The 12120-nt window shown below is 49.9% G+C and overlaps 1 protein-coding gene across 1 annotated transcript in view; it reads left to right on the forward strand.

Annotated features, from left to right (window-relative positions):
* The window catches only part of CSMD2 (CUB and Sushi multiple domains 2), a 272370-nt gene that overhangs the window by 229217 nt on the left and 31033 nt on the right, over positions 1 to 12120 (forward strand). The window contains exons 39-47 of the mRNA XM_062508842.1: positions 148 to 217; positions 2132 to 2248; positions 3055 to 3264; positions 5034 to 5222; positions 7435 to 7612; positions 8194 to 8339; positions 9516 to 9596; positions 10761 to 10874; positions 11349 to 11537. Coding sequence (XP_062364826.1) covers positions 148 to 217; positions 2132 to 2248; positions 3055 to 3264; positions 5034 to 5222; positions 7435 to 7612; positions 8194 to 8339; positions 9516 to 9596; positions 10761 to 10874; positions 11349 to 11537 — 1294 coding nt within the window. The remainder of the gene's footprint in view (positions 1 to 147; positions 218 to 2131; positions 2249 to 3054; positions 3265 to 5033; positions 5223 to 7434; positions 7613 to 8193; positions 8340 to 9515; positions 9597 to 10760; positions 10875 to 11348; positions 11538 to 12120) is intronic.

The raw sequence follows: 12120 nt of genomic DNA on the forward strand, positions 1-12120 counted from the left end.
TTTTCCAGCACCCCATATGGGACAGTGATCTCCTTCTGGATCAGATCCATCTTACAAGGAGTTCTTTCCTGCCAGGACAGGGACAGGCTCCCTTCCTTGTTTTCCACCCACTCCCCAAACGCCCTGTCTTGTTTTCCATCCCTGCAGGGCCATTCCCACATCTCCTGCATGCCGGGCACGGTGCGCCGCTGGAATTACCCTCCACCCCTCTGCATCGGTAGGACTCGACTTCTTTTTACCTGCCTGACATTTATAACACTTCCCTAGAAAAAAACAACAAGGATAAAGAGCTGATTTAGAGAAATTCAGGTTGGTTCTGCAAGTGTGAGAGAGTGTGGGGGGGATAAAAAAAAAAATAAATCTTCATTTGTTGCCAGGGAAATCGTGCCCAAGAAGTCCCCGTGGGCTGCTTGGAGTGCTTTGTTTGGGATGTTGGAGATGTGGCTGCAGCACAAAATGTGGAACAGAACTATCCCCCTCAACACAAAACCCTTCTAAAGGGAAACCCTAAATTTTCCTCCTGCTTGCAAGCAGGTTGGTTTTATGGGTTGAGGATTTTTTTCCATCTGAAGCGTGGTTTATTTTTGTGGGATGCGCCTGATCCCACCAAAGCTGCTTCTTGCACCTGGGTACCTCCCAGGATCCCAGCTTGCTGTGCCCACTCTGGTGTCCAGCAGGTGACCACAGGTCACTTGTCCAGGTGGCTCTTTACCCTCAGATCTGTTCAGATGTTCAGGACTGGACATTCCATTTTCCCTGTGGAAGATCCTAAGGAGAAGAGGCCTGGAGGTGAAGGGAACTTGCAGGAGGGTTTTTTTTTTTTATTATTATTATTCTTTTCAGTCATTTGCTTTTAGCAAATGTAGATGTTTAATATTCATATTGCACATTTTGCAGCTCTGAGAGACATTTATGCATTTAATAGCTTTAGTTAACAGTTATTTCAGGCTCCTGCTGTTCCAGCTTACATCATTTGGCTTTAAAGTAATTATAAGAGCCATCAGTTCTTTTATCTGATGATCTGCAGGCCAGGAATAAATAGAGAGACATTTCCAGGAGAATGACTGAGCTGAAGGACCCATTCCCTTGGGAGCTGCTGGGAATGGAAGCAGAAGCCCTTGGGGCTCAGCTGGGAGATCCCAGCATGGAGGAGGATCCCAAAAGCTGGCAAGCCACAAGTTTGGTTCTTTGAGTCAGCACCAGTCTCCCAGTCCAGCAGGATTTTGGCTGCCTGGGCTGTGCCTGTCTTTTCACCTCCCTGGGAAAGGTCAGGCAGCTGCAGAGAGCCAGGAACACATCTGGAGCCAGGAACACATCTGGAGCCAGGAGTGACCATCACCTTGGTGGATGTGACAGTCCTGGGGCTCTCTGTCCTGTGTCCACCACAGCTCCTGCTCCAAGCACAATTTGTGCTGATTTTCTCCTGGTCTATTTCCTCCAGCTGCTGGGCTTCTAAATAATTCAGAAGCAGTTCTATTAAAGAGCCATAAGGAGTAAAAAGAAAGAGAAATCTTCTGGGAGAAACCTCATTAGGAGCAAGATATTGGACAAAGAGCCTGTGCCTGGCTGTCACAGCTTGTTAGGAGAACACCTGGCTGGGTGGTGCTGCTGGGACCAGGTGGAGGTCATCCAGATAAGCATGAGAAGGTGCTGTCAGTGTTTAAATTTCATGTGATGCCTTTTGTAAACATATTTTTGGGCTGTGGTGGCTGGCAGCCGGCTGCAGGCGGTGAGCAAACATTTTGTGGATTGCCCAGAGATTGGCAGGTGGGGCAGGGAAAAGAAGAGGCTGTGACTGGAGTCAAAACTGGGTCACTCAGCTTCTTCACAGTTGTTTTTTTGAGCTGGTTAAGGTTTCGAGCAGGTGCTGGTGCCTGATTTGATGCAATGTCTGTGGGCAGAGCTGGTGTCCCATCTGCTCAGATCTCTGATGGCCCAAACGGGATCCAAAGGGCAGGAGAAAGGCACATCCATTCCTGATGCACCTGGAAACTTGGTGCTCGTTCCTTTTTCTCAGCTAAGCATTTTAATTCCTTGATTTCCCGTGGCCCTCATTCAGACAGACCCCTCAGGGATCCTGGAAGGGATCCTGTGACTGGATCCTGACCATGGACCCTGCTGGTTTTCCCAGCCCAGTGTGGAGGAACAGCAGAAGAGATGGAAGGAGTGCTCCTGAGCCCAGGCTTCCCAGGAAACTATCCCAGCAACCTGGACTGCACGTGGAGGATCCTGCTGCCAGTGGGGTTTGGTGAGAGAGCTGGGTTTGGGTTGGTGCTGTCACAGAAGAGGAGGTGAAAAATCAGAGAATCCCTGACTGGTTTGGGTTGGGAAGAAGCTCAAAGATCATCTCAGTCCACCCCCTGCCAGGGGAAGCTGTCCCAGGCTGCTCCAAGCCCCATCCAACCTGGTCTGGGACACTCCCAGGGATCCAGGGGCAGCCACAGCTGCCCTGGGCACCCCGAGCCAGGACCTCTCCACCCTCACAGGGAGGAATGCCTTCCTAATCTCCACTCCAAAGCTCCTCTGTGCCAGCTGGAAGGCACTCAGTGTCCCCAGGGCAGCTGAAGTCCTGCTGAGTGCCCAGGCAGGGCTGGGCTTGGAAATGGGCTTGGGGCTGGGGGTGGAGCTGAGGTTGGAGCTGGGGTTGATGTTGGGGTTGCTACTGGAGTTGGGCTGGGCTTGGCGTTGGAGCTGGGATTGGAGCTGGAGCTTAAGTTGGAGCTGAGGCTGGTGTTGGAGCTGGGATGGGGATTGGAGCTGAGGTTCTTGTTTGTGTTGGGGTCGGAGCTGGGGTTGGGGTCGGAGCTGGGGTTGGGGTCGGAGCTGGGGTTGGGGTCGGAGCTGGGGTTGGGATTTGAGCTGGGGTTGGGGTCGGAGCTGGGGTTGGGATTTGAGCTGGGGATGGGGTCAGAGCTGGGGTTGCTGTTGGTGTTGGGGTCGGAGCTGGGGTTGGGGTCGGAGCTGGGGTTGCTGTTGGTGTTGGTGCTGATGTTGCTGCTGGTGCAAAAGCTCAGCTGCAGTTTTAGATCCAAACTCCTCCTTCGCCCTGTCCAGGTGCCCACATCCAGTTCCTGAACTTCTCCACGGAGCCCAACCACGACTTCGTGGAGGTGCGGAACGGTCCCTACGACACCAGCAGCGTCATCGGGCGCTTCAGTGGCACCGAGCTGCCCGGCTCCCTCCTGTCCACCTCCCACGAAACCACCCTCTACTTCCACAGCGACCACTCCCAGAACAAGCCTGGATTCAAGCTGGAATACCAAGGTGAGGAGGGACAATCCTGCCCTGGGGAGGGAGTGGTGGTTGTTGGGTCAATTCTGTGAGGGCTTCATCCAAATGAGTGGAAAAGTTGTTACAGGAAGGCCATGCTTAATCCTGATAATTGGGATTTGTTCCCCACAGTGGCACAGGACAGCTGGACCCAGAGTGCCCTGTGCCAGTGAAATGATTTGGAATTCTTTCCAGCCAGGTTTACTTTGAGCTTGGCTCGTGGGCAAGGGGAAGAGCCCACAGAGTTTGCTTTGGAATGTTGGAGCTGCTTTTCCCTCCCAGGTGAAATCCTGAGCTCAGCTCAGCTCAGGTGCAGGGTTGGGTAAATAATGAAGCGGCCAAATAATAGAGCAGGGCTGGCTTGGAAAGCTGGGGTGAAAGAAAAGAGTGATTGCTAAAATAAAGTTTTAATCCTCAGTTTTGGGGGTGATGGGGGATGGAGGTGTGTTTTCCCCAGCTGGAGTCCTCAGCCATCTCCCCTATTTAAACACAAATTTTTATCCCCCAGCTCCACCTTCCCAATTTTTGGAAACCTTTTGGTCTTCCCTACCCTCCTGTGCTGAGCATGTGGGAATTCAAAGGGTGGAATGAGAGAAAGAAGTTGTTGAAATAAAGAGGAGCCCTCAGGTTTGGGGGTAATGGAGGGAGTGGAGGGGCATTGTCCCCAGCTGGAATCCTTGGGCAGCTCTCCTTGTTTGAACATGAATTTTTGGCTCTGTTTGACCCCCCAGCTTTGCCTCCACAAGTGTCCCTGAAAACATTTTTGGTCTTCCCTGCCCTCCTGCCCCTGGGCATGTGGGAATTCAGAGAGGGAAAGGATGCCAAGGGCAGCTCATGGATTTCACCCTGAACACAATCAGGAAGCAACTGGGAGCTCAGTGGTTTGGGAAGGAGATCCAAGGGGTGGGAAGCAGGGAATGTGTCCCTCCAGCCGTGTGACACAGCCAAGGGACCAGCAGGAAAAGCCTCTGCTCGTGATAAATTGAAAGCATTAATTTGATCCTGCCTGTCTTGTTCGTGCCTCGGGTGATTCATGGGCTGCTGCACCTGGGGACAGGTGAGGTTCTCTGGGAAATCTCCTGGAAATTGCCATGGAAATGAGCTCCAGCCAGGCTGGCCACTCATTTAGGATGCCAGGTGGAACACGGTCACCAATTGACTCCCGTCCCTCAGGGCTGGCACTTTGGTTGGAAAACAAGGCAGATTTCCCAGCTGGACGTGGAGTGGAGTGTGGGGTGACTCTGGATTCCAGGGCAGTGGGATGGGGCTGAGCCTGGAGCTCGTGGGTGCCCTCAGCCTCCAGGCAGGTTCATCGAGGTTCATTTCCTTCAATTAAGTTGCAGAATGAGGAGGAAGGAGCCAAGCACGTGTGGGTGAACAGAATCCCAGGATCACAGAGGTTGGGAAAGCTCTCCAAGGTCACAGAGCCCAACCTGTGACCAATCCAATTCTCACTGGGTGCCATATCCAGTCCTTCCTTGGAATGGAGGCTCCAAACTTCCCTGGGCAGCCCCTTCCAACCCTTTATCCATGGAGAAATTCCTCCTGATGTCCAACCTGCCCCTCCCCTGGCACAGCTTGAGACCTTATCCTCTCACTATTTCCTGGGAAATGCAATATAAAATATTTCTCCTGGTGTTTTCCCAGCCTGTGTGTGAGCTGCAGGGCAGGAAGAGCTTGGGTTCCTAGGGTTAAAGCCTTGGAAAAATCCCTCATTTTCCTGGGAAATACAATACAAACCATTCCTCCTTGTGTTTTCCCAGCCTACGAGCTGCAGGAATGTCCTGACCCGGAGCCTTTTGCCAACGGAGTGGTGAGAGGAGCTGGCTACAACGTTGGCCAGTCCATCTCCTTCGAGTGCCAGCCTGGCTACCAGCTGATCGGGCACCCCGTGCTCACCTGCCAGCATGGCACCAACAGGAACTGGGACCACCCCCTGCCCAGGTGTGAAGGTATGGCCTGGGCTCCCCTGAGCTCCCCTGGGTTCACCTGAGCTCGCTGGGCTCCCCTGGGCTCACCTGAGCTCCCCTGGGCTCCCCTGGGATCCCCTGGGCTCACCTGAGCTCGCTGAGCTCCCCTGGGCTCTGTTGATCTCCCTGGGCTCCCCTGAGCTCGCTGGGCTCACCTGAGCTCTGCTGAGCTCCCCTGGGCTCACCTGGGCTAACCTGAGCTCGCTGGGCTCCCCTGGGCTCCCCTGGGATCCCCTGGGCTCACCTGAGCTCGCTGAGCTCCCCTGGGCTCTGTTGATCTCCCTGGGCTCCCCTGGGCTCCCCTGGGCTCCCCTGGGCTCACCTGAGCTCGCTGAGCTCCCCTGGGCTCTGTTGATCTCCCTGAGCTCCCCTGAGCTCTGCTGAGCTCCCCTGGGCTCACCTGGGCACGGCAGCTCAGCTCCTTGCCTGGCAATGGGGCTGGAAATGCTCTGGCAGCAAAGGAAAAGCTCTTCAAGGTCACAGAGCCCAAGCTGTGGCCAATCCAATTCTCACTGAGCTCCACATCCAGCCTTTTCCTTGGAATGGGGGCTCCAAACTTCCCTGGGCACCCTTTATCCATGGAGAAACTGCTCCTGGTGTCCAAGCTGCCTCACCTGGGCACGGCAGCTCAGCTCCTTGCCTGGGAAAGGGGCTGGAAATGCTCTGGGAGCAAAGGGAATGTGCCCTTGGAGTGGAGCCTCGGTTGAAATGGGGTCTCTGTGAGGTGTTCTGGTGAATATTTGGGGTATTTCAGTACCAAAGAGCAGCTTCTGAGCAGAGTTTGAGTCTTGGGACGTGGGGAGGAGAATCAGTCTCTCACCTCCCTGCTGGAGCTGTTCTTCCTGTGTGACACAGTCCAGGCTCCTTGGAGGGATAATTCCTTGCTGCTTTATTCCCTCAGCAACACCCAGCTCCCACTGATTTAGTTCTGATAAGTGAAAATTGTCACAGGTAAGAGAGCCTTGCAGCTCTGAGGACTCTCAGTCTGGTCTCCTTCATGGCATCTCCAAAATGATCCAGCTGGGAGATCCTCAGGAATCTTCCAAGTTGTTGGTTGTTTTTTTTTCTGGAGACCGTGCTCAGAGGACTCTGCAGCTTTAAGATTTACATTCCAGGCATCCAAACTCATCCAAAATTTCTTTTTTTTCCAACCCCCTCGTGGCTGTTTCAGCCTTTCACCCCCTCGGGGTGGTGGCTGCAGTTCTGTGGGGTTTACTTCCAGAAGGGTTTCAGATGAACCTTTGGGAAGTTCAGATGTGCTTATGAAGGTTTCCCAGCCCATTTCCCAGGAGCACTGCCCTTTATCCCAGCACTGGCTCTGCAGGAGCTGTGGAAGGAGGGAGAGAGGTGATATTTGCCCTCCTTTAAGTCCTTGAACCCCAGAAAACACAAAGCACAAGGAGCTAAATCCTCAGTGCTGGGTCAGGGGAGCCTGTCCTGTGCCCAGTTGGATACTGGGGGATACTGGGAGCAGGATTAAACTCTCCCCTCCCTCAGGCATCAGCTCTGCCAGTTACAAACAACCATTTCTGCCCTGCTTTTGTATTTTTAAGACGTTTTCTGGTTCTGCAAACAGCAGAGGGGTGAGGGTAGGGAAGGTTTTGGACCATTTGCTGCTGGTCTCTGCTAAAGGAATGTAGGAATTGCCTTTTCCTGCTTTTTTTTCCCCCCAAAAATTGTCCATTTTGCCTGGCAGCAGGAAGGGAGGATGTGCAAACCCCTGGACCTTGCAGGTCAGCGCTGAAAGCTCCTTTAATTAAAAGAGAAGCTGTAATTCTGCAATCAAGGCACAGGGACCCAGCTTTTCCAGCTTTTCCAGGGAGTTTTCTCAACCTGGCTGCTGCTGGGCAGGGCAGGGAGCTCAGGGGCTCTCAGTGGGAGTGAGAGAGGAGCTCCTGTGCACAGCTGGCTGGCACAGCTGGATAAAATCCACATCTGGACACAGCAGGCAGTGGCCTGAAGAGCCTCCAGCATTTTATTGCCATGGAATCAAGCTGAAAATGTGGGATGTGCTTGTAGCAGAGAGGAATAATTTGAGGCACGTTTAGGCCATGATCTGGATCTATCCAGAACTGTTACCTTTATATAAAAATAAGGAGGAAAAAAAAAAAAAAAAAGGAATAAAAAAGGGATAAAAGGATGTTTAAGGGGATGTTTCCTCACTGGGGTTGTGTTTCTCTCTGCTCCCCTGCAGTGCCCTGTGGGGGCAATGTCACTGCCCAGAATGGCACCGTTTACTCTCCTGGCTTCCCCAACCAATACCCAAATTCCCAGGATTGCACCTGGCTCCTGACAGTGCCCGTGGGATATGGGATCCACCTGAACTTCACCCTGCTGCAGACAGAGCCCTACAACGACTTCATCACTGTCTGGTGGGTACAGAGGGTCACGAATCACTCCAAGGTCTCATTTTGGGAAATATTCCTGGCTTTTAAATAGCAGCAGCTGGGAGTGGGACCCCTGGGTCTTTGCAGGCTGGGAGCTTCTTGGTGTTCCTGGAGAAAATTACAATTTTTCTGAGTTTTTTTTTTTTTTAATAGGAGTGAATAAAAATATTATTTATGCATAATAATAGAGTTCATTAACTTCAGGCAGCCAGGGCAGCTGTGATTAAAAAAAGTTTGTGACCAAATTTTGAGCTCTTAGCACCCAATGTCTGACCTTCAGAATCTCCCATGTCTGCTGGGCAAACAGGGAGTGAAATTCCTTTGGGGAGCAGGCCCTAATTCCTCAATTTCCGAGGTTAAAAGTGAAATCTGTGTTTCTGTTTCTCAGCTGGAAGCCAGAAGAAGTTGGGGAGGTCCTAAATGTGGATGTGGGAAAAGGGAGGATAAAGAAGTGAGGAGTCCCTGGGTGTGCAGAGCAGGAAGAGCTCGAATTCCTTTGGTTAAATCCTTGGTGGGGGAAATAAAATCCTTTTTTTTTTTTTTTTTTCTTGTTTTCCTGCCATCAGGGATGGGCCCCAGCAAACAGCTCCTCAGCTGGGGGTGTTCACAGGCAACTCAGCCAAAAAATCTGCCCAGAGCTCCTCCAACCAGGTCCTGCTGAAATTCCACAGCGACGGCGCCAACGGAGGCATCTTCGCCATCTTCTTCTATGGTGTGCACTGCTCCTTCCTGGGATGGGGAAATCTTGGGAATTTTGGGGGATGGTTCCGGGAAAATGCAAAAAAAAAAAAAAAAAACAAAACAAAAAAAAAAAACCTAAAAAAAATTAACCTTTTACCCCAAGTTTTCCACCGAGTTTTTTAACTCAAGGTTTTCAGTGAAGTTTTGTCAGACCAGGTTTTCCCAGGGGTTTTTGTCAGCTTAATTTTTTTCACAGAGTTTTTCAAAGTAGGTTTTTTGGTTTTTTTTCCCAGGAAGTTTTTCAAACCGGGTTTTTTTTTTCCAGGAAGATTTTCAGCCCAGTTTTTTTCCAGGAAGATTTTCAACCTAGTTGGGTTTTTTTATTATTTATTTATTTTTTATTATTTCCCTCCACGAAGTTTTTCAAACCAGGCTTTTTCAGTTAAGTTTTTCAGGCTGGATTTTTCCAGGAATTTTATCAGCCCAGTTTTTTCTTTTTTTCATCCATCAAGTTTTTCAAACCAGTTTCTTCCAGGAAGAGGAAAGAATTTTCCTTATGGAGAGGGAAGAATTTTCCTTATGGAGAGGGAAGAATTTTCCTTATGGAGAGGAAAGAATTTTCCTTATGGAGTGGGAGAATTTTCCTTCTGGAGAAGGGAAGAATTTTCCTTCTGGAGAAGGGAAGAATTTTCTTTGTGGAGAGGGAGGGATTTTCCTTCGGGAGAAGGAAGAATTTTCCTTCTGGAGAAGGGAAGAATTTTCTTCTGGAGAAGGGAAGGATTTCCCTCTGGAGAGGGAGGGATTTTCCCTCTGGAGAGGGAAGAATTTTCTTCTGGAGAGGGAGGGATTTTCCCTCTGGAGAAGGGAAGAATTTTCCTTCTGGAGAAGGGAAGAATTTTCCCTCTGGAGAGGGAGGGATTTTCCTTCTGGAGAAGGGAAGAATTTTCCTTGTGGAGAGTGAAGAATTTTCCTTCTGGAGAAGGGAAGAATTTTCCCTCTGGAGAGGGAGGGATTTTCCCTCTGGAGAGGGAAGAATTTTCTTCTGGAGAAGGTGGAATTTTCCTTGTGGAGAAGGGAAGAATTTTCCTTGCGGAGAGGGAAGAGTTTCCTTCTGGGGAGGGAGGAATTTTCCTTCTGGGGAGGGAGGAATTTCCTGATTCCCTGCTTGCTGCCTTCAGGACGTGCTGCTCTCCCTTTCCTTTCCCAGCCTTCCAGCTTTTCCGCTGCCAGCCTCCCACCATGGTTCCCAACGCCGAGATCATCACGGAGAACGAGGACTTCAACATCGGTAAAACCTTCCCTGCTCCTCCTCATCCTCATTCCCACCCCTCCAGCTCCTGGGAATTCCATTTTCCCCTTAATAGAATTTCTATTTATCAGCGGCTAGCTTTTGTTTTTTGCTCAGAGTTGGGATTAAAGCACGAGGGACAATTTATTTATTTTTTTGTTCAGCCTCAGTCGTTTATAAATTCTTATCTATAGCACTGTAACACTTCCAGTTAACAAGCTAAAAGTGAGAAAATAAGAGGTAGATCTAGTTAGTTATAAGGTGTAACGGGGGGATGTTTTGCACCACTTAATTAGTGCTTTGTCTGAAGCTTCTTCTGTCTTCACTCAAAGCAAGGATTAAAAACACACAAAGGAAACTGGTTTTTCTTGTGTTTGGGTTTGGTTGTTTATTAAATTTTATCTAAAGTACAGAAAGTTCAGCAATGCTTTTAGCCACCAGCTAAGGGAGCAAAATGGAAATGAACCTAGCTAGCTACAAGGTCTCGTAAAGAGAATTAATAATTAATATTATTTACACTTTTAACCCAGTAACTGAATTCCTATGACCCTCAGTGCAGCACTGACTGTCCAATTAAAAACTACAACTTGAAATCATGGAGAAGAAGGAAGATGAGCACCAAAAGAGACACCACCCAAAATCCTCCACCTTGTCCCATAGCTATTGCTACATTATAAACACCTCAAATTTAAAACCCTTCACCACGTAAAATCACACACTTCTATTTCACTACACACTACAGTGATTTTAACTCCATAACTCAAATTTGGAAGCTTTCTCCAAGGCCTCAGGTCAAAAGCAGCGTTCTCCAGGGGGTCAGAAAGCTCAGAAATCCCAGGTTTCTTAGATCCAACAGTAAGGTTTTTTTAAAGGCAAGCTATTTAATTAAAAGCTAATATTTATATCATTTATACTTTTGACCCAATAACCTGTGACCTGCACTGCAGTACTTTCTACCCAACCAAAAAACTACCTGAAATCATGAAGAAAAAGGAACAAGAAGGAAGAAGAGCCACCACTAAGAACCTCCATCTCAATTTAGAAATATTAATCAATATTTATTACCATATTTATTACTATATTTCCCCCTTTTATCCCATAATTCCCTTTTTTTTTGTGTGTGTGTATTTCCCCCTCCCATCCCTGTTTTCCATCCTTTCCCAGGTGACATCGTGAGGTACCGGTGCCTTCCTGGCTTCACCTTGATTGGGAATGAAATCCTCACCTGCAAACTGGGAACCCACCTGCAGTTCGAGGGACCCCCACCCACCTGTGAAGGTGAAGATTCCATAAATCCCAGATTTCCCTGCTCAGGGGAAGTTTTCCTGCACATTTTTTCATCCCTGGGGTTAATTTTCCCATCTCCAGGAGCGTGGGGTTTTGGGAGGAGGGAGTGAGACGTTTCCCCCACCACACTGAGCAGGATTGGAGTTCTCATGTCCCAGTTAACAATTAACAATTCCATGGGATGAGCTGTAGTTCCAGCCTTTGTTCCAACAGTTTCCAGGGATTCCTGGGGAGGTTTTTGTGCCTCAGGAGAGTTCTGGTTGTGGTGCTGCTTGTTTTGGTAGAGGTGTGAACTGAGGCTGAGGCAGTTTGTTCCTTTCTTTAAGTGTGCCAGTTATTGGGATTTGTGGGATTTTGGGATTCCTCAAGCCCCAAAGTGCAGGGATCGTGCTCTGCCTTGAGCTGGCTCTTCAGGACAATCCATCTTTCCTCTGAAAAACCAGGAATATTCATTTCCATCCCCAGTGCACTGCCCCATGAACCAGCTGATGACAGATTCCACCGGGGTGATCCTAAGCCAGAGTTTCCTGGGAAGTTACCCCCACTTCCAGACCTGCTCGTGGGTGGTGAAGGTGGAGCCAGGGTACAACATCTCCCTGACCATCGAGTACTTCCTCAGCGAGAAGCAGTTTGATGAGTTTGAAATCTTTGATGGTAAGGGATTCACCCCTCTGACCTGCGAGCTCCTTCCTCTGGGATTCCATAATCCCATGGCAATCAAGGTGGGGAAGGAGCATTCCAGGGCCAGCTTCCCACCTGGAACCTCCTGCTGGCCTTCCAGAGAGTTCCTCACTGATCCCTGACATAAGGAAATCGCTACAGTTGGGGTTTTTTTGGATGCATCTGAAGGATTTTTTTCCAAGGGGCAGGAATTGGCAAACTCCTGAGAGAAGGATGGCAACAGAGACTCTTGGGGAAGTGGGAATTCTCATCCCTGAAGGCCACAGGGGATGGATTCTCCAGGCCCAGGATTCTTGTGGAAGTGGGAATTCTCATCCCTGAAGGCCACAGGGGATGGATTCTCCAGGCCCAGGATTCTTGTGGAAGTGGGAATTCTCATCCCTGAAGGCCACAGGGGATGGATTCTCCAGGCCCAGGATTCTTGTGGAAGTGGGAGTTCTCATCCCCGAAGGCCACAGGGGATGGATTCTCCAGGCCCAGGTTTCTTGGGAATGGGGAGGGAATTCTCAGGGTGACCAGTGCAGACCACAGGATCTGTGCTGGTGCTCCTGCGGTC

The sequence above is a fragment of the Cinclus cinclus genome, chromosome 26 (assembly GCF_963662255.1).
Source record: "Cinclus cinclus chromosome 26, bCinCin1.1, whole genome shotgun sequence".
Lineage (NCBI taxonomy): Eukaryota > Metazoa > Chordata > Aves > Passeriformes > Cinclidae > Cinclus > Cinclus cinclus.